Raw genomic sequence first — 22,626 nt, forward strand, 5'->3', positions numbered from 1 at the left:
AAAAATAGTAAAGGACAATAATAGTAAACTAGTAAAGACCTTTTCTAATACCACCATTTAACCCTAATCAGGGATACAGGTAGCATCACTTGTTCCAAGTATGGCAACGGCCAGCAACTGCGGCAATTATTGGTGAAAGATTTTTTCTCAATCTAAATCTAAAATATTAGATATTATTACTTTTGTCATACATTTTTCTTTGCTTTTTTTAAAATGAAATCTTAACACTGACTTTTCATTACAACATTGAAACAATTCTATACAGTCACCTTATCACCTTCAACCTCAGTCTGTTATACTGACAGGATATTTATATTGCAATGTTGTTTTTGAGGCTAAAGTGAAGCGATGTTGCAATAATTTTTTTCCCCCTCCGTGTAGGAGAGAGACAGTAGGTGGTCTGAGTTCATGGGAACTTATCCTGTTATTCCTCATTTTAAATGTGGCCAAATTAAAAGCGAGTGGCACGATGTGATGAGGGACAAAATTGTCACGAAATAAAATAATATACACTGACTCTGACTCTGACCTGCTCTTGAGTTACAGTTGAACACGCTGTTAAGCATCCTTCAAGTGGTCGATCATTGCTGACTTTTTATGCAGAGCTACACCAAAGAGAGCTTTCACTCCTCTTTGAACTTTGACTACTTTGACTACGTTAATTAAAGGACCAGTTAGTAGTATTTAGTGAGGTCTAGTGGTGAAGTTACAGATTACAACTAACTGAACACTATTTGATGACTTGGGAAACTTGGGAAAAATGCAAAAGGCCCTCTCTACAGCCAGTGTTTGTTTTTTCTGTTCTGGGCTACTGTAGAAACATGGTGGTTCAAAACAGTGGACTCCATGAAAGGTGACAGGCAGAATCTGTTGATAAAAAAGGCTCATTCCAAGGTAACAAAAACACAAACCTATTAATATTATATTACATTTCTGCCAATAGCTCCTCCTAAATGTTATATATAGGACTTTTAAGAAATCTGTGTACTGGTGACTTTCTGAGTTTGAACCAAACTGTCAAGGGGTTTCGGGGCCATGCAAGAAAAAATGTCCACTGTACAAAATAAATATTTTATATTTACCTTACCTGTGGTTGTTTTGTAAATGTCAGTCCAAAACATATTCTTTCAAATCTGTGCAATACAGTACTGCAAAAAGGTTTTTTTTTTTAACACTTACTCGCATTTTTTGACTGGCCAGTGTATTTGTATCTAATAACATCACTATTTGCAAGGACTAGCTGCATCCTTTGGGGCAGAGTTCATTGTGCTTGCATGTGTATTCAGCAAAACTACAAAGCCCGGGGGGATCCATGGGCAACTGCAATATCATTTTGCACCTATCACTTTGAGATTTCCAGTTTCTCAATCAGGTTTGCCACGGCTCTCAGCAACATCACTTTCAGCCTTTACAAGCATTAGCTGACCCCTCAGTGACTGAATTGCATTTACTCCAAAAACAACTAATTAGGACAAATTGTAATGCTGTCATGTGTAGACGCTGAGTTCCCTCCTTGTGGACATCTAGCCGCTTCCAACAGTCCCCTGCAGACGACAGTCTTAAGTAAACCCCAGACACAGAATCTGTCCAGAGATGTCAAAAAACCAACAGCAAGTGCACTGCGTTCAGTCCATGCATGCAGTTCCCACACACAGCCTTAAGGCCTGTTTGCCAAACTGTATTACTACTGGCAAGCAGATGATTAGGACTGGATATCCTCAGGGGTGCAGCAGGCTCTTGGTGCCAGGCCAACAGTGAACAGAGCTGGGCTAAAACTGAGCACCAAGGTGCGGGGGATGAACCATCCTGCTCAGTTATATTGAGTTATGAAAGTTTGGTGTGGTGATAGTTCATAATTTGAGTGACAGATGGTGATGGATGGTAGTTTAAGGAGATAGGGCACTCTTATGGGATTATGAAGATATTTAATGGCATGGTTCCCATCAAAGAAATGAAAATTAAGATGTAAAATTACAAGATTAAGCAAGTTTTTATTTGATTTTACTGATTTACTGAAATCTTGTATTGTCAACATTTTGTTATTTGAAATTCAGGAACAATGTTTTGGAAATACGCTTTTGTTCATCAAAAGAGAAGATGTGTTTCATCTTGTAGATCCAGTGAAGTAGCCTATAGCCTAAATCAAAAGCTGCAAGGAAGCAGCTAGCTGACTGAACCTGCTAACAGAAAAACAAGACTATATACTGCTATATGTCGGAGACATTGCTCAGCTGACAACTGGGTCCAGTGACGGCACACTAGGCTAATTCTACAATGAAAAAGCATGAGACTATTATTGTTAGATATTACTAATAATATGTATGAATGTCGATTCTTGGATTGCTGGGAGATGAATTTTAGACAGTGTTAGTTGTTTCCCTCTGCTTTCATATGCCTCAGTCTTATCTTTGTATTGAACATTGAAATTCATATTTTCTTTGAGTAAGCCATCAAACTGATGTATCTCAGAAGTATGTGCATAGACCATGATATTGGCTTTCTTCACCTGCTAGTTGTTAACTTTCTATTATTGTTGCAGAGACAGAGAGATACACTAAATATGCATAACAATACAACAGTTATTATTATGATTTATCAGTGACCCCTTTCATATTAGACATTTCACTCTATTAGAGTGGTGACCTATAGTCATTTTCAGCATAGCTCTGCCTATCAGAAATCCAATTAAACAAAACAACTGAAAAAAATGTGTGTGTGTGTGTGTGTGTGTGTGTGTGTGTAAGGACGTGTGTGTGTTTGTCTTTACAGTAATATGAAACATTTTGATTAATACTAAGGCCCTTGAAACCAGCAAAAACCATTTGTACTACAGAATATAAGCATCCTTTTCTTAATTGTTTAGAGATATGATAGAAACATACCCATGTGACAACAGGTCTTTGCTCATTCTCCTGCTCATACTGGAACAAGTTAAAGGCTATAGTCTGACGAGTTAGTCCACCTCTGAATGTAGGAGCCATTATGGCTCGGGAGCAGGGAGTCCCTGAATGGAAACGGACCTTTTCAGAAGCCCCTAAAATATATAGTTAGATATTAGGAGATTAAATATGGGATATTCTGTTAATGTTATAAAAACCAAAAAGAAATACTAGAGAAAAAAATATTTGCTGTTAACCTTCAAGTCAGTGCTGGGAGAACATAAAGCTTAAACAAACTATATTATATGATATTATGTTCTTTGCTACAGTAGACACAGGTCACACAAACATACACACACACACACACACAGACAGACTCTGGCTTCATGTATTCATCCTTAGGCCTCAGTGTTCCTCATTTCCCTGTACTATACACTATTGTGTTCTGTTAGAAACAATTTGATTCAGAGCTCATTCCTTGTGTGGTACAGTACAGTGTAGGGGTCCAAGGTCAGACGGGGTTGGGAGGTAGCGCATTAGCATGGTTTATGGGTCATGCACCATGTATGAGACTCCTTTAGAGACCACTTGGTAGGAAGTAGGTAGGAGGGTGGAAGTTTCACAGGAGTCCACTGAGGGCCACAATATCCTGAGTTGGATTCTAATTGGACAGAACAGTGATGACAGCAGGATTCATTAAATCACACACATAAACGCAACACATGACTTTTCATGGCTCCAAACTGTCTCCTGTCCCCAACACTGTAAATCCAACACGGCTCATTCTCTATTCTCCTCACTGCCAAAACAGGTTTTTATCATAATGCTGCCAAGAGAACAGATCAGTGCAATATCCATCATGACAGGTCATTCAGTCTCAAATTCAGCTTTTTAGATCTTTCTCAGAACTAGAAAATGTTCAACAGTATGAATGATGTTTTTCTGTTTAACACTATGTTTCAATTCTTTTGTTTATTGTTTATATTTACCCATATTGAACTGAAATTGAAACAAAAGAGTAGGTACTAGAATCAGGAAACTGACAAACTAATGAAATTATTACACAGATAATAATCAGACTTTTTGCACAAGTGTAAAAACCTGTGGTTAAATACTGTATATTTGCATTTGTAATAATTAGGTGTGAGACCAAATTACTCTTAAATTATTTTTGTTGAGATAAATGTCAAAAATGCATTATTCACAAATTGCTTCTACTTCTATATTTCCTCCACAATAGGGCTGCAACTAACAACTATATATTAACATTATCAGTGAATCCTCTATTGACTATTTTCACAATTGATTTATAAATTGATCTATAAAATAAAGTGCTTGTGACAATTTCCAAGATGATGTTTTTAAATTACTTGTTTTTTACGACCAACAGTTCAAAACCCAAAGAAATCCGGGTGTTACAGCAGAAGCACAAGAACAGAAATAAGTACAAATAGACAGAGAACTTAGAAAAAAAATAGAAAAAAGAAACGACATGAAGAATTTGACATTTACAAGGCAATAGCAGTACATATACAACTGGTGTTGTACTTGAACTAATACAAGAAAAAGAATAAAAATAATCCTAATTATAGGAATTAATACGCCAGCCTTTGTGTATTAACAATGTACCTCCACAAGTTTAACTGACAAGTGTAATAAATCAAGGCAGGACCTTCCCGCTGAACCACATCAGAACAAATGGATCACGCCAGAATGCTAATTCCCCACCAGCCTCTGTATAAACACAGAGAGAGGGAGGCAGAGAAGCAGAGTGGGTGAGGAGGGGTGAGGCAGCGTGATGAGGGATAGCCAGGAATTTTCTGGCCAGTCAGAGAGATTGGGGAGGGTTTGGAGAAGATTATAGGAGAGATGATTGATAGAGTTTTCTGTTTTTTAGGACTCAAAAAATGGTTTCTACTGAACCCCCTCCATATAAAAAATTAGCCTCTATGGATCCACTCTGTATATGCAGACATATGGTCAACCAAGGCATCAATTATTTTGTAGGAGCAGATGCCAAAACAAGAACTCACATTTTGGAACAAACAGAGGATAACACAGAATGAGGGAGAGAGAAAGGGGAAGAGGGTTAGGAAGTGGGTGAAGGAAATAGTGACTTATTGTGAGGATGTTGGGTCCAAGCCAGTATGTCTAATAACCATGAGTCATTGAGCAAGACATTAAAATCTCAATCGCTTAGTCACCGTAAGCTGCTGTGGATAGAAACACCATTAAAAATGGCCTAAAATCTAAATGTACAACACAAAACGCTGATGCTGCCTGATAAGGGACCTTTGAGTGTGTATGGGAGAGAATTTATGAAAGTAATGAGGTACCATATTAACAATCTGTTACACTGATAAGTGAGGTGCCGCTTGTGGATAAGCTGTGAAAATGAGAGCACGCATTAACAGTGACATTAAATATTTTATTCAGTGTGTTTCCTAAAGCTGACATCCTTACAGATACACTTCTTATTTAACCTGGCAGCACATCAAGAAGGTTTATGTTGTATAAACACTATTAATACTTTCCCTCCATAATACTTAATTTCTGCCCTAAATGCACGCTCTCTGCATTAGCAGCTGCCAGATGTGGGGTCGGCTATCACTGTGCAAGGTAGCGTACTAACATAATATACCATGTCCTACTGAAATTAAATGAAACGTCATGTATTTCCATGCATGATTTCAACAGCATTCTTACTGAATTGGAGGTGAGCCAATGTAGCTATAGTCAGTGTTTCTAAACTGTTTATGTGATGGGATTGTCACAGGATACATTAGTGTAATATTTATTTTTTAAATATATTTATTTTTAAGGATTTCATTTCACTTAGTACAGCATCCGTTTTCGCATTCCTTTGCTATGGAATATTATATATATATATATCAACCTCACACCATTGTTTGACTGTGTTTGTTTTGTGATTATTTTCTATTCTCCTCATACTTTATCTGCTCATTCTGAGTATTATATGCTTTGTAACCTTTATGTTCTATCTTCTGCTTTGTTGGCCAGGACACTCATGTACACACACACACACACATCACTCAAAAACAGTGTTGTAAAAATTTACTTCAGTGAAGTAGCTTTAAAAAAAGTACTCAATAAAGGTAACAGGATTTTTTAAAAAGGAGAACACTGTTGGATGTAATTGTTTTCATGTGACTCTGAAAGGACAAGGGGTCAAACTGGACTATTTAAACTGGAAACAAATTCAATAAAGTGCGCAAAGCAAAACCAGATGACTCTCATCTCTTTTTGGTGACTGAGCATTGTCAGTTTATGGCTAATCAGTGGTTTTCCAACATCAATTCTCACTTCACTTTTATCAAAGTTGAACCAAGCACAATAGTAAATTATGAGTGTGCATGCTTAAAAAATTAACATTTAATACTTAAATCTCTCTGAATAACAGTGTCAGACCACAAACATTTAAATGGTCTTCTCAGTTAGTACCGTGGTATTATTAGTAAATAAATGTAATTAAAGCTTCGGCAGTAACTATATAAAATAATTTTAAAATACTACAATTATGATTCAAATGACTCACACCTTCAATAAAAGTAAAAGAAAAAAGAAAAGAAAAACAACAAACTGAGTAATTGCTAGTACTGAAGTTATTCCCACCACAACTGATTATCCATCATGATAAATAGCATCATTTCCTCCACTGTGTTAATATTTGAGTTTTGGGTGAAACTGAGAAACACTGAGTTGGAATATTCCCGGTCTCATTCCCATGATAGCTGCCACAGACAGAGTTGGTTTATGCATACCGGTCTGCTCAAATAAACCATACCAACTTAATGCCACCCACATGCCACTTAAATCAAAACAGCTTAACTCCGCAGAGAGGCAGGATGGATGTGAAAATTAAACAGGCGTTAAAAAAGTTTAGGAGGCTAATAAACAGACATTTCAGCGTCTGTGTCACGGCTTATTTCCTAATCAGTCAATCTCTTTCTGTCTTTGTTTTTCTTTACTGTAGGCTGACTTGGAATATAAAGGCCATCACTTTCACTCACCATCAAACTGCCTGACTGATAAATAGTGCAGACTGGTCCTTTACTGAGTTATGTTGATTACAGACTGAGGTACAGACATACAGGCAAGGTCTGACACCTAGTGGAGGAAACATAAAAGACGCTGCCTTTAAAGAAAGAGGAAATTAAATGTAGTTATCTGATTTGCAGTTACATGATGCAGTTTCTAATTATTGAAATATAAAGACCTGATATTCCCTCTATTAAATAACTAATGAATTTAAGGTTATGTGTCAAAAGTGAAGACAGCTTGTCTTTTTGTTCCAGTAATGGAAATCCTAGTTTAGATCACAGCTTGTTAATGCTATCAATATTTCTCTCATATCTAATATCTAGAATTGAGATTAAAAGAGCATAAGAAAGATGGATATCAATAAGAAAATAGGCAATAGGTGTGCAGGAAATAGAAACATCCTTATAATAGAGAGAGCGTTGCTTTAAAAAGAAAATATCTCAGAATATGGAATCAAAAAGCATAACAAATAAATGTTTTAATTTCTAACCTCTCTAATGCTATTTTATTGGTATTACTGTCTATTCAGCACAAAAAGAATGATTGAGATATATCTTAAATAAAAGGACTCCATGTATATACTGCACTTAAAGAGCTTATTTAAAATGGCATCATCATTGATACTTTGATGGTGGCCTTAACCAGATACTGCTGTGTATGCATAGATTAATCTATGTGCAATCATATGCAGTAACATAAATACAACAGCTTTAAACACATATGTATCATCTTATGTAGCAGCTCCACCTACGGATGACACAAAAAGGTTCCCTCTCTGCAGCAGCTTGTCTTGTCAAACAGGGAAACAAAACCCTGCTTTAATTAGATGCTGGACTAATTGCATAATATCTCCCATAGTGCTGCAGGGTGAAGTGAAGCATAAGGAGACAGGAGAATGCTGCCTTTGTTGTTGCCTTTTTGCCTAGTTTGGCTCTAACAGGCATTTGGAACCATCGGCCTGTGGATCTGGTCCTGGAGGTTGAGTGATTTGGTGCACTTACTCCTGTCCCCGAAACAAGCTGGGGTGAGCACGAAGACAGCAGGAGTAAAATGACTGTAGTCATGGCTATTAAATTTAATGGCTTGTGTTTTGAATTGCTGTTTGAGATCAAATTATGAATTGAATGAGTCTCAATTTCAAGTTTCATTGAAATTCAATTTTAAGTGTTATTCCGCAGGAGAAAGTTCATTGTTTTTATTATTTATTGACGTCATGTGATTTGATACAGTTCTGAAGGTGTTAATCGATAGAAAATCTTTAATTGATTTATTGCTTAAGTCATCTTCAGCTTCTCAAACATGAGAACTTGCTGCTTTCTCTTTTTGTAAATAAATACTGAATATCTTTGTTGGTTTGTTTGGACTTTTGGTCGGACAAAACAATTTATAGATATAATATTGGATTCTTTAAAAAAAACCATTTTCTGACATTTTATAGATCAAGATAATTGTGATATATTGATAATAAAGTCATCAGTTAAAGCCTTAATTTGAAACTGATGTTTCAGACAGCAGATGGCACCAAATGTTTGTAGAAGTATCTTGCTGCCCTGTGCCCTCCTTTGTCTCATGGATGCATTTGACATCAGAGGGTTGCTTTTAAGAACAAAAACCTCATGAGAACACCATATTTTAAATTAATTGAAATTGAGTCCCTCATTGTCTTCCTCTCTCGGGCTGTCGGTGGTCTTTGCAAGCTGGAAGCAGGCAAGCTCTTTTGGTTTTGGGTCACCACTCAGAACTTATTGCAAGCAGTATAAAAGGCCTACCATCTCCCTCCCCTCAGTGTCCCCCTAAAACGCTGAGCAGAATAATGAGCAGTAAACAAGGGGAGTAGAGGGGAAGAGAGAGAGGAGGGGGGTATCCAACTTGAACTGAGGGGGTGATAAAAGAGGGGGTGTCTCCACAGCGACTGAGTCGAGTTGTTTGAGTCACATGGCCTGCGTTTCTATTGAAACCCAGTGAGAAGAGTCTTGAAGCTCAGCCTTTAGTCCATGTTTTGGAAGCTAATGGCAGCAACATGAGTGGAGCCCAACAGGACCGAGCAATGATGGCAGACAGCCTCCCTCTGAACAAGACAGCTTTGGGACTACATGACCAGGAGATGAACAAAGCTCTCTCGGGTGCGTTGTATCATTTACATTGTTTCATTTCACAGTACTGTCACCATAAAAGTTTTACTGAACTGAATAATGTTTCTTCAAAGTGAAACTTTTCTTTCCTTCTATTCAGAGTTCAAAGTGTTTAATATTGTCATCATTGCCCTGGCCTTGTGTATCCTCACCATCACTGGATTGTACTGCATCACTGTCTGCTACAACCGCAGCAGGTGAGGTTCAGATATCAGATCTACTTTAACACTTTAAAATCATCCCTGCAAACACTTGACATTTAAATTGCAGCTGTACTTGTAATACCTCTGCTGAATGTTAGTCTTTAAAGCTGCTGTAAATTCGAATAGAGCACAATGCCATGTGAAATAACATTAAACTCATTAGTGCATTCACTGCCATCTTTTTCACCAGGCAGTCAAAGAGAGCCCACGTTTATGAGAGTGCAGTGACCCGAGGCGAGCAGCTGGACCCCGTGGCGGTCAAAGCGGTGAAGAGGTCGACCAGTTTCATCAACCCTCTGGCCTTCTTCAGGAAACCAGAGGCAGCAAAGGACAACTCCAGGATCTATTACATCTACAGTAACCCGCTGCCTGTAGGACTGAAGGAGGAAGAGGAGTTGGGGGAAACCAAAGCCCCACAAGGACCAGAGAAGCAAATTGAACTGTCGTTTCAGGAGTATGCCAACGATCCAAACAGTGGTGTCATCCTGGACCCTCCAATTTTTTACATGCAGCTTTAGAGGGTAGGAGGGAGAATCTTAAAGGTCTGAGACCTGATCCCTGCCGCTGTGTCTATCAAAATGTCAACATGTAGAGGCCAATAAAGAGGCAATAACATTCAGTTTAGTTATCATGGGGAGTACTACTCATCCTGTAAAAAAAAAAAAAGTATAATGTCCTCTGTAGCTCAAGTCTGGGAACATAATTATTGTTATTTCAGCAAAGGATTTGAGACTACAAACTTACAACAGACAACTTATGTTCTAGACACTGGTATGAAGTTTGAAAGACGTGGGTATTTGCCAAGCAAGAACATAAGATGCTATCAAGTTGCATTATGGGAAATGTAGGATCCAGTGTTTGACCAATACTATCGACTTAAATTGGGGATATTTCTTCCACTGCTGCTTTAATTTTGACCCTATTTTGTATTTTGATTATCTTGTGTCCCATTAAATTCTAAATCACTGGTGTAACCCTTTAATAACTCCACAGTAAGTGGAAGGGTGCAACCGCAAAAAAGGATGTGTATCTGATATTGGAGAATACCTGTGTTGATATCACTGGCTATAAGTCTTAGCTAATAGAGAGTCTAACAACAGTGGTCTGTCCCTAAAAGATAGATGCAGGACCTTAATGCACCCGGTGGAGCATTTGACCACTAGTGGGGCTATGGAGCATTCATTAGCGAGTTTTGTTTGTATCACGTGGCAACATGATCCACATTTCTGTTTTGGCTGTTCCACTGATTGACAGTTAGTAAACATTAATGTAAACAATGCTGAATTTGAAATGTTTTTTAAATGGCTTTACAAATGTTTTACAAGATTTAAAAAATGCATTCATCGTGTTTGTCAGGCCTCAAGGATACACACAATGCCTTTTGGGGATAAACACTGAATGTAAACAAAACACTCATCAAGCTACCTTTAATTTTAAAGGTGCAAATTGTACAGGATTACAGAGGCCTAATCATGTAATCATGTGTAATCATGTATAATGCTAAAATGGTCCTTCTGGATTTCTTCTGTAAATGCATATTATGATAGAGTTAGAATACTGCACATACTGATGTTCTGCTCAATCCTCATAACTTTCCACAGGACGACATTTTTTATATTTTTCTATATCTTAAGAAAGTTCTTCCACATTTGGGTTTACAAAATTAACCTGGATAACCTCAGAAATGCCGCTTTGCCAAGCTGAACAGGAAGCTGTCATAGTTCAAGAAAAGCTTATTATGTTGGAGACACAAGGCAGTAAACACAGCAAAGTTCCTTCTTGATTTTTTTTTTATCATAAAATTGCAGATACAATGTGCTTTACAAAAGAAGCCGAGTGTGAGACACAGAAAAAGATGAGAAAATTACAAACGATTATCACTGCAGAGCAATCGATCGTTCAGTTCTCCTGGGTAAAAGAATCAGATTGCACAAGAGGGAGTCAGACGATTGGCTGGGTCTCCCTGATCAGCCACTCCAGTGCGTCCTTCCTGCCCTGCCTATCCAGTTCTGCTCCAACCACCTCCCGGCACTTCCTGTGGTACTCGTTCACCCAGTCCCGCTGCAGTACAGAGAAGAGTGGCCATCAAACCATGATGAGACTGTGTTTAAGTAGTGCATAATGTAGTAGAAATGATTTTGATATAGGTCATCTTAAGCTAAATCGTTCCTATTTCTCACATTTATTTTCCAACTCCTGTTAAGTAGGCTTTTTATTGTGTTGTATTTGAAGTGTTTATCAAATGACCAATAAAATCCTTGTGAGATGAATTTTAAATTTCATTCAGGTGAATGCGTCTTTGATTGTTTAAAATATTAAACAAAATCCCACAGGATATTCCTCACCTCCTTCTGAGTGAGCAGCTCTGTGTTCATCATCTTGACTTGGATAGGAACCAGAGTGAGGGGCTCAAATGTCAGACTACCTCTGTTTCTGTAGTTGTACTGAACATACACAGACAAGAGAACAAGGAATTATCAATAAGGTACCAGAGCAACTCTTTTCTTTCCATTAGGACTCTTTCTCAATTGTAGGACCTACTTTGGGCTTAGTTGGTATCACAAGGACCACATTTTCAATACGAATGCCAAAAGAACCATCTTCATAATACCCAGGTTCTAGAAAACAGGAAAAGATTTTAGATGATAAACACAGAAAAGGCACAAAAATAAAGTTTTGGGGACCTAAAAGTGACATCACATCAAAGGCAAGTGAACAAAGGAAGGACAGTATTTTTATATTATAGTACTGCTATATTGACAAGGACAAGAAACACTGCGGGAAAGCCAATTCCCGCAGTGTAGCCTAAAGCCAGTTTATGACATTACTGAGACATTTGTGAAGACTTGTTGCTGTTGGCTCTGTCAGTCAAAAGTGATGTGACATTTATCCTTTTTAGTTCCTCTATTTTTTATCTTATCTTTATTTATATTTTTCTACAGTGATTGTGGTTCTTATGCACCAGTGTACCAAGGCAAATTCCTTGTATGTGAAAACTTAAACCTGATTCTGATTCTGATTTGCAAGGCCTGTAGTTAACTTCTCCAATATGAATCATCAGTTAGTTAGCATTATGGGCATATGTTTGTTGCTTTCACTTTCAAACTGACAATACAAACAAAGTGTGTAATTCATTGCTTTCATTACATTGGTTCTGTTTTAAATCCTCCTTACTGTCATTATCACCAGAAGTGGTGTGAGGAAGCTGACCAACACTTCAGTAGCATTTCGACATTGTATATATGCCTGCATGCCGTTGTGCATTTTATGATAGTCCACAACATACATTAATTTATTCACCATTTACAGTATGGATAAAAGACATTACTGAGTCCAGCTACAGTAACATTCACTTGCTAAAACTTGCTAAAAGAAGGCACTCCCCTCCCCACCCTCTGCCATACCATCACTGACGATCATGCCAGCCTCCAGGGGTTCATCAGCAAAGGTCTTGTAGCTGATGCCGCAGGGCCCCTCGTGGACGTTGAGGAAGCAGCCCACGCCGTGGCCCGTACCGTGGAGGTAGTCTAGCCCCGAATCCCACAGAGCTGCACGGGCAAACGAATCCAACAGGTGGCCTGGGGAGGGGACGGAGGGTCAGTTCTAGATATCACACTTTGATCACAGTTGTTTTTTTAACATACTTTAATGTGTTTAATAGTTAAACACATTTTTTCCCAAATGTAAAACTAAGTGATTTTGTCTCTGTGTTAGCACTGTTTTAGTTAGTATACTCCCTTACCTTCTATCCAGTGCATGCTGGATGCACAAATGTATGTATAAGTGAATTTTACTACAGATTTAACTTTATGACATGCTCTATCTTTATCACATGTTTCCAGTGTGCTTCATGGGAATGCTATAATTAAAGGTCAATTGTGTAATCATATTGGCTTGAAGTTTAACAAGAGCAGACTTTGTCTCTCTTCTCTAAACAGTGTTTGTGCTGGAAATTCTCCAGTTGTCTTTGTGCTTGACGACACAGATTCTGACTAAACAAGATAAGTCAGTGATGACAGACGTATTTATTGTTGGCTTGTTTTTTTTGGCTGAGTCTTAATAAAAGTTCTACATTCAACAAAAGACAGAGAATATTTAGGAACCATGTATATCTGAATGAATTATTTTAGCCTCAATGCTTTGTCTGTTTTATGAACATGTTTTGAAGTAAAAAATGTTTAATCCTGGTATACACTTTATATACTATATACAGTGTAAGATAACCCTTGTATCACAGTAGACAACATCACCTTTCGTTCCATTTGGGAAAACAGCAGCACTGACAGCTATGTGTCCCTTCAGCACATAGGTAAAGCATTCCTAGAGGAAAAAGAGAGAGCACACAATACAACATATTAAATAAAATCATGGTTATGATAAATTCAGTAAATCTACAATGATAGGTACATTGACTGAAGCCTCGGTCAATTAAACTGCAAACCTCAGATTAGACTTATTTTGACAGTGAAAACAGAGCACTGGCAAATTTACCTTCTCAAAAGCAGATGGTGTCCCAAAGTGAATGGTGCGGGTGACGTCTGTGGTTCCATCACTGCCAAAGACAGAATATTGATGCTGATACATACATTATGTTGTCTGAGTTTTTGGTATGGGGGTGATGAGTGTCTGAATTAATACTAGACCTGGTTGGTCAGCCTTACTAGATGTGTATAATAATTATTTTGTTTACACGTATTGAGCTCCGGAGTCGATCAGGTACACTTCATTCATGGAGAGGGTTCTGTTGGTTTCAGGCAGTGGTCTAAAGGAAAATAAAATAAAATCATGGATAAACTCTTACTTACTTACTGCTTATTCTAAAACCGCAAATGCAGCTAGACAAATTTAATACATCTGGCTCGGTTTCATTAGCCAACTGACCTGTAATGTATGATCGCTCCGTTTGGACCGACGCTGGAAATTGTGGGGAAACTGAGGCCAACAAAATCTCTCTGTTGACTGGAAAAGACAGTATCCTTGAGAAAGGGAACTCTCTCACACAGGAATGCACCAATCTTAATTACAGGTAATAAAATATTAAAATGTTTTAGGAACTCTTCAGTGACAGGAAGGGAAAATACTATTGTAAGAGGGTAATAGAAATATTATACTTTTAGAATGAGAGTGAAACATTTTGAAATTGAACAACGCATCTTCATTTTAAGGTCTTCGGTACACATTTTGCAACACTTCCATGTCCAGTAGAGGGAGATATAATTCCAGAAAAGTCCCCATCAGTAACCAGTTCAAATGGCATCTTTCAAACAATATATAAACAATAAGCATTTCAAACATGAAAGCTGACATGAGGTTAAACTGGGTGAGCTCGCCAACCAAAGAGGAAAACCAAAACTGTTTGTAAAACATCCACTAAAAAAACCCACCTGCGTAATTCTTCAGCCTTATCCGCAGCAGAGATCTCTGTCACGGTGCCTTTTGGAATCTATAAAACCATAATCACAATAACCAGTAACGCGGAAAAGGTTTTTAATAATACTGGCATATTCTTCAGTTCACGCAGCAGTGAAATGATAACCGTCACCTGAACCCAAGGTTCCAACACTCACACTGATAAATCTCAGTGTCTTATCAGTTACCCTTTAAGATTTGTTTCCTACAATATAAGGTATTGTTCGAAAAAGGCAGATTGGGAATCAATTATAATCAATTAATCATTTATGTGAGAAAATAGTCATTCTAAAATGCTATATCAGTACACATAACATACCAAAATATTTATTATATTTTTTGAGTTGAGCAAACAACTCCAAAAATATACAACATTTTTCACTTATCCAATCATTTAAAAACCTTTACGGCCTTGTGTAATTTTGTGGGAACCATGTGAATACAGGCAGGAGTAATCTGTTCTGTAAAAATGATAATACCTCCTTTTCCAACCATGCAAAGAGTTCACACAGGGCAACTGCATCCTTGATCTGTTGGTGGAAAGTGCAGGAGATTATGTGAGGTACAGTTTATGAAGATGTCATAAATATAATAATAAGGAGATGAACACATTTTAAGGTGGTTCAAAGGTTCTTACATGGGCCATTTTCATGCCTTGAATTTCAGTGGCGTTCTTCACAGCCTTGGCGAGGCAGAGTGGAGTGTACGGAATTGGAGTCCTGTGGGCCTGAAATAGGTCAAGAAGAAAGATTTACAGCTAAAAACGTATCTGATGTTACCATAAATTACCACCAATTAAATCATAAAATGTGTTAACATTTCTATATTAGAAAACATTGAATACTGATCACCTAAATGCCTGTCTGCCTTGACAAATGGTTCAGTAAATTAACTGCTGATTGAATGTTTTTATACACGAAAAGTCTTGGTTCAACTGAATAACAAAACAAAAAGTAATCTGTCTGATGACGGATATTATTTACAACAAAGGGATTCCTACTATTGATATGTGATGTCTGGTAATTATAACAGTAATGATCGATCTGATCCCAAAGATTGCAGAGACAGCCCCGCAGTGGAGGAGAGACAACGTAGAGCTCCTACAGCCACTGTCAACACACTACTGCAAGTGCAACCAAAACCCAGCACACACAAAAAGCCAATTAGAGTAATTAATGGAATCCACGCAAAAGATGTAGAGACGACGAAAATAAACACTCAGAATACAGACCCAATTTATGAACAAGGAAAACACAATCGAGATTTAGTCCTCTGTTGTGAACACCAGAGACAATGAACTGTATATTAAATCTTTACTGTTTGTGGTTGTGGTAGTGATCTCTCACCTTGGGGATGACCTGTGTGAGAGCACAACTGGCCTTGTCACAGATCCACACTTTGTCCTTGGGGCTGAGGGCCGCACAGATGGCCTGGAGTTCGGTGTAGACCGACTCGTACGGGAATGTGTGGATGCTCAGCTCAGGCTTGCTGGGGGAGTCCAACTGCAGATGGTTTCTCAATGTGGGATCGTAGAGACGCTTTAGGTCCACAAAAAGCCTGCAGCAAGGAAGAGGAATTTCAGTGAACATGGGTTTTAGGTCTTGTCTTCACTTAAATGGATATTTTCCTACTTCTAAAAAGTAGAGAATAAGAATACCCATGTACGTGTAGATAAGATCTTAGAATACTTCATTTATTATTTTCTATTTTGTATTTATGATGCTTGTTCCTATATTCAGAAATTCTGACTCATCGTCATCATTTTTTTTCCTGTATCCCTTCATATGAGTCAGTAGCATAAAGGCAAATAATAGAAGACTGGTTTATCCAGTGTAGCTCCATTACCTTATTGTGTTCATGCCCACAATGGCATATGCGAAGAAAACTGGGTTGTACTCGATGTCTGCACCACGGAGGTTAAAGAGCCCTGTGAAAAGGAAATAACAGAACATCCGATAAGAAATCAATTGTTTCATCCCATAATGACCGATTAACAGTGTCAGTAGCCACATTACTATCTTTCTAGTATAGTTAAGTAGTTATTGCTTTATAGTATAGTTACCTTAGATTCCATTTTAAATACTGTATATCTCAACTGAAACCTTGGTGTTAAATATCACTGTTATTATTGGTCACTCATCCTTTGTGGATGACTGAGCAAATCCCCTTCAGTTTTAATGCCCATTGAAACCCTCTTGTCTGAACGCTACCTGATGACAATCAAATCAGCATTACTCTAATTAACACAAACTCTCTGACCACACAATCAGAAACAAGAGCTCATTAGGCACGGGGAACAAGGTGCTCCAACAGGCATCTAGAGGGACACCCGTGCATCCCTGGGTCCTTGGATCGTGATCATGTATCACAACTATGTAACAGGAGTGATGTTCTGTATGTCTGCTGCTTGTTTTACACAGCAGTAACTTAAAACTGCTAAAAACCTTAAGTGACATCAACTAGCAGAATCCCCAAAAGGCCTTTCACTCTTCAGTGATGGTTCTAATGTTTGACTTCGACTGTGGGCTTATAAATCCATGTTTTACACTTGGAACTTGCAGGGTTTCTCCAGCCAAGTACAGTTATGAAGTTATTTCATTTATTTAAATATCTCCACTTTTAAAAATACAACTGCAGCTGCTCAAGTGTGAAATTTTCATATTCTACATATCGTTGGTTAAAATAAAGCAGCTCAACACTTCTATTAGTAATTGAACACCAATTACCTGCTTGGCAGACTTAATTACACAAATTTGTATATCTAAATAAACATACATGCTATTTCGTCCAACGCAGTGGCAACGAACCAGGTGATTTTCCTTTCTGTCATCTTGGCTCGGAGCGCTGTGATCTTGTCTTGCCAGGTCATACCTAAAGGAAGACAGCATTTCTTATCAACTTGTCACTGGATTCATTTTCTTTAAAAACCTGTATACCTACTTACAGAGGACTGAAACATGACTATTTATTTAAGTTCTATTTCAAAGTTAAAATCTTTTAAAGACTTTTTAATACAACTGTTTAAATAGATTTAAGGTCAATTTTGCAAAGAAATTAACATCAAATGTGAAAATATTGCTGAGTATATATTGTCAGTGTACATAAATAGTTAGTTTAAAATAATAAGTAAGGCAAAATGATGATAAGTGGTTAAGTTAAAGAACATTTGTCTAAGTATGTTTATTATTGTGAAAGAAACATTTGTCCAGATGCTATATGGTGGTCACAAGGGGACAAGGTTCCAAAATAGCAAAACACTGAAGACTGTAACAGGATTTCAGAAGCACTTGAATTCAACTCTTGTTGATTTTGCCAAAGATTAAATGTACAAGCATTTTGTGCTTGGAGTTAATTTCAGACTATGCTACAAATAAATATTTAAAATCTTCCCCGACTGAATTTAAGACGAACACTGTTTAAGGCCTTTTAGTCAATTGAAGACAAGGACATTTTTAAGGTTTTTTAAAGGACCCTGTGGAACCTTTTTTTGTTAAGCTTGAAAACAATATTCTAACTATACGAAACTATAACTATAAGAAAGGTGAGACCAAACCTAGCTGGGCTAACATTGTTCACTTGTTTGAGCCGAAATGTTAGCACTCACTTCCTCATTGCCATCATCTCCAGTATCTGGTCCTTTTACCTTTCCTCCTTGACATTATCCCTAAATATCATAAAGGAGGCCTCTGTGTTACTGAGCCTGTGGGTCCAGACGAATCTATCCATCTAAGTATTTGTGTCTCAATTGACCATTTTGAATTTCGGCCTACTGTGTTCCAAACAAGGCAATGCACTACTGATTTTAATATCACTGAAATAAAACCCTTACTAGCAATCGTAAAATAACCGTATATGTAATAATGGTATTGATCCAATTTTACACTGACCAGTGTAGTCTAGTCCCAAGGCGCGGAGTTGTGTGCTGGGCCTTTCTGGGCGCTCCATCCAGACCGCATCGATCAGGTTATCCTGCACTGCCACCAGAGAGTGGCCAGCACCAGTCAGCGCCTTGGACATGTTCTTCCACTGATCTGAAACATGAAATCAGAAGATTGTGTTAAGATGCACAAATAGTGGTTAAAAGCACAATATTTTATTGACAATATAACAATGAGGCTGTGCAGGAACCAAAACAATTATGCATTATCACAGCACGAGTGCACCTGCCTGAAAGCTTATGAATTTACCAGTTAATGTGCAATTAATCTTATTTTGTGTGTTTATATCTCCAAAATGTAAGATTTTTGTTTACTGGTACATATTTCCTGCTGTATTCTGAAAAGAATACAGTGTTTATACTGTTCTGATTGTCATTGTGTTGATCCACTGCTCAACCTACCAGCAGCAATGATCCATGGATCTACTCCCACTTTGGAGTTTTCCGGAAGGATGCTGATCAGCCAGTCCTCCTGAGAGGGTGTCTCCTTCAGCCCTAAATGTTAGACAGAGAGGTGAAATATACCTGATCAATACCGGATCAAAGATTATTTGCCTTAAAAATCTAGTTCAGACATAAATAGGACAATCTTTGTTTTTCATTCTCAAATTAGGTCAAAACATTGTGACTTACAGTCTAGTTGTGATTCCTGCCTCATCATCAGTGCTTTCATAAGTTTGATGCTGAAGGTATTTAGCTTTATGTTACGTATGAAGAATGGTTTCATTACAGAATCTGTAGTGCAAGATTATTAGTATTTATGCTTTAAAAATGTGCACAAGTATTCAAAAATAACCATGTTTGTGTTTTAGTGTTTAAGAGCTTACATAAGACCACTAAGAGGCAGTTGTTATATTCATCATATACAACAGAAACACCAAGTGGGACATTACCCATCTTCATAAGGGTCCAGTTGTTGTCCATCTGCTGACTGGCCTGGAGGAAATAACGCCCGTCAGTCCACATTGCAGCGTGCTGCTCTGTGACAATGGCCGTACCTACACGTCACAGCAAACAAAGTAGATTTGTTTGCAGGAAACTTAATACTGGAGAGGTGATACGCTATTTTATTACTGTCTGTCTGTTTCTCCTCTAATGAGTCAGTTGTGCTTGGACAGTAAGAATCCGGATCAAAAGCTGTTCAGTCAGCTCTGAGAAGCAAAATATACAGTATATGCCTCTGAAATTACAGCCGTGAGCAAACTGTGTAAGAGTGAGTGAGCTCTCAATCACGCAGTAACATAACAGACACATAAGCCACTTTGCCTGAAAAATATACATCCACCTTCTAAACTGAACATGAACCCAGAACAGTTCATTTAACACATTGTTCGAAGTTTTTCTAGTGGAAATTAGACCTTAGCTTCTCGTCTACTAATATTTTAACTTTGGATGAATTTTCAACTGGCAACACGCCCATTGCCACTCACACACACAAGCAAAACATACCTGCAGAGCCATTAAACCCACAGATAAATTCCCGTCTGCAGTCACAGGGTGCAATGTATTCACTCTGAAAGACACAGGCACAGAGAGAGATCAGCTTCATTAACAATCAGTGTAAAGTGGCCATCGACCAGTCAGACATTTTAAATACCACCTTGGTGCTCTTCTCACATCACGTCTTATGCATGGAGAGGAAAAAGGGAGTTGCAGCAGAGGGCTACAATTAATTGCGAAGGTCAGGCGAGATGATAAAAAGTGACTCAGGACAGGAGTCACTTTTTAGCAGTCACTACTGTGACCTTGTGCATGTGAGTTTATGTTATGTTTAGGGATCACTTTAATTGTGTGAGCATGTTTGAATGTATGTAAGTATGCTGTGTTTGTCATCTCACTTACCTGGTGTGCATCTCCTGAAGGTACAATGTAAGCCTGTATTGGCTCAGAGAAATATTTACAATTCCTCATGGCCTGGCGAAGCTGCCTGAGCAGCTCTCCAGTGATCTTTGGAGACATGGCCGCGTCTGAATGAAGACAGAACATGACGCACAAATTAAAGAAAGAACATTTAAGTCATAATTCTTGATACCACACTATATCAAACCAGAGTTACAGTAAGATGACGTGATTGTGCAAAGTTAAGGTATTACCGAGTGCAGACAGTGTTACACCTAGGCCTTTATGATGCGATAAGAATCTGTTCAATCTTTAAAAGCGCTCATTTCAAACACCTAACCTTTTAAAAGCAAGAGATGTTACTTCATCTATTGTTATTCAAGCCCACCCTGATTATCCATAGATTACCTGACTTTTGGGAAGCCATGGTGACTTCAGGTGACTGGAGCTGGACAGTGACTGACTGTAGCCTACCTGACTATGAACGTGGAGCTCAAAGTCACAGTCCACACCTGGATCTTTAACCTGCTGTAACATGCTGATTAAGCAACTGTCTCAGGAGTTAAATATTAAAAGAACAGACTAATGAGTGCAGATTTGTGACCTACTTCCAGTCTCTTAAATCTAAGGGCCAGAAGATACTGTGCAGCGGTGAACTCACTATCACAATCCACATCCACTGTCTGGCGGTATAACTCGCTGTAAAACGCTAACACGAGTCGACCAATCACGTTGCAGTATTCTTCACCGAGGAGCTCCCCTATTGGCTAAACCCCCCGCACGCGATTGTTGTTTACAAGTTTGCGTTAGGTGAACCAGTCCGTTGCATATCTAACTTAATAGCTAAGTTAGCTAACCAGCTGCAATAAAAGAAAACAGTTCCGTGTGCTGTGCTGATAAGAAACAACAGAGGTTGGGTTGAAGTGAACGGGTGATGTTTCTTTCCTCTCACATAACAACAGGCCAACCACAACCCACAATAACTGATTCATTCAGTGTGCAGCCGTTCATTTGAGTAGAGAGGGCGTGGTAGCTACAATATAGCCTTATTTATAAAGTTGTTAATTAACCCCCCCTCACACTTTCACAGCTCCACGTATTTAAACGCTCTCCTCTCCGCTTTGTTGACGGACAATACACCACAGACACAGCCGTGGGATGACCGACCGTTTCCGTCTTATGAAAGCAGTGAACATCCCTCCGTGCTCGCTGCGTGGCCCCGGGAGACGGTTCTCTCCGCACACCGCCGCTAGCTAACGTTAAAGTGCCCCCACATGCAGCCTGCGAAACGCCCAATACACACCCGGTGGTTTCGTCTCGGAAATGTGACTCTCGGGTTAAAAAAACGAAGCGCTCCTCTTTTACCAGATTGGACCCTGTGTCAATTTACAAGACAGGAGGCTGCCATTTCGTTGTTGACGTTTGTGGTCACGTGGCTGCAGTTTCTTCCAGTAGACGCGGAGGGATCCAGACTCGCCTCTTTTTCTGTGAATAATCCACACCATCATTAATACACGATCACCTCGTTTTATTACATTTACTGGCACAGTACACAGTAGACTGGGCTTGAGTGCAGCAGCCCAACATATGGAATCCAAAACTGATACATAAATCTGAAAAGTAGAAAAAAAAGGCAATTTAAAAACTGATTACATAAATAATACAATTTAATTATTTACCGGTCATAGAAAAGGTGAATAAAATAAATTCCAAATTAGTTGATGGAATTAACTGAAACTGAAACTTTAGGATATAGGCCTATTAGCACAAATGGCATATAATATTTAAGTAACTATGTTTTCATTAGTGTGTAATCACTCACAGAAACAATCAAAATAAGAATTGTTGTTGTTGTTGTTACCTTAGAATGAGCCATTTTTATCTACAGAGAGAGCTGGTCCTTTTCTATGGAATCATGTTGAACCGCCATGTTTCTACAGTAGCCCAGAACGGACATGATCTAAATAGGCCGCCGTAGTTTCTCCTTCATGTTCGTATTCAAATGGTTGCAATCTGCAACTTCACCCCAAGATGCCACTCAATCTTACACAGTGGTCCTTTAATTTGTTGAATACATGAAGTCAGTTTATCTTTTACAGAGCAATTGTTCTTTCCCCTTTTTTTGTCTTGGAACACATTTATGGATGCAGTCAGTAATATTTTTG

At 38.4% G+C, this 22,626-nt stretch overlaps 2 protein-coding genes across 5 annotated transcripts; one reads left to right on the forward strand and one right to left on the reverse strand.

Annotated features, from left to right (window-relative positions):
- Positions 1–8,943: 8,943 nt before the first annotated feature.
- Positions 8,944–10,616, forward strand: si:dkey-246e1.3. Its single transcript, XM_035660749.1, has 3 exons — positions 8,944–9,064; positions 9,174–9,270; positions 9,467–10,616. Exons 1-3 carry the CDS (start codon positions 8,962–8,964, stop codon positions 9,792–9,794), a joined length of 528 nt encoding a protein of 175 aa, XP_035516642.1. The 5' UTR covers positions 8,944–8,961; the 3' UTR covers positions 9,795–10,616.
- A 432-nt stretch (positions 10,617–11,048) lies between these two features.
- Positions 11,049–21,902, reverse strand: xpnpep1 (X-prolyl aminopeptidase (aminopeptidase P) 1, soluble). Of its 4 annotated transcripts, none has more exons than XM_035660751.1 (20): positions 20,870–21,563; positions 20,465–20,589; positions 20,072–20,135; positions 19,516–19,620; positions 19,025–19,117; positions 18,573–18,716; positions 17,461–17,556; positions 16,531–16,612; positions 16,032–16,242; positions 15,323–15,412; positions 15,165–15,215; positions 14,661–14,719; positions 14,158–14,235; positions 13,967–14,038; positions 13,768–13,828; positions 13,527–13,596; positions 12,681–12,854; positions 11,818–11,894; positions 11,622–11,720; positions 11,049–11,337 (listed from the first exon to the last, which is right to left on the reverse strand). In XM_035660751.1, the coding sequence occupies exons 1-20, from the start codon at positions 20,886–20,888 to the stop codon at positions 11,218–11,220; spliced, it is 1,890 nt and encodes a 629-aa protein (XP_035516644.1). In that variant the 5' UTR covers positions 20,889–21,563; the 3' UTR covers positions 11,049–11,217. The 4 variants fall into 4 exon arrangements, with proteins under 4 accessions (XP_035516644.1, XP_035516645.1, XP_035516647.1 ...); XM_035660752.1 differs by lacking the exon at positions 20,870–21,563 and adding an exon at positions 21,765–21,902 and having other exon boundaries at positions 11,218–11,337; XM_035660754.1 differs by lacking the exon at positions 20,870–21,563 and adding an exon at positions 21,827–21,883 and having other exon boundaries at positions 11,218–11,337.
- Between the last annotated feature and the right edge of the window lie 724 nt (positions 21,903–22,626).

This window comes from Morone saxatilis, unplaced genomic scaffold (assembly GCF_004916995.1).
Source record: "Morone saxatilis isolate NCDOM2014 unplaced genomic scaffold, NCSU_SB_2.0 Contig17, whole genome shotgun sequence".
Lineage (NCBI taxonomy): Eukaryota > Metazoa > Chordata > Actinopteri > Moronidae > Morone > Morone saxatilis.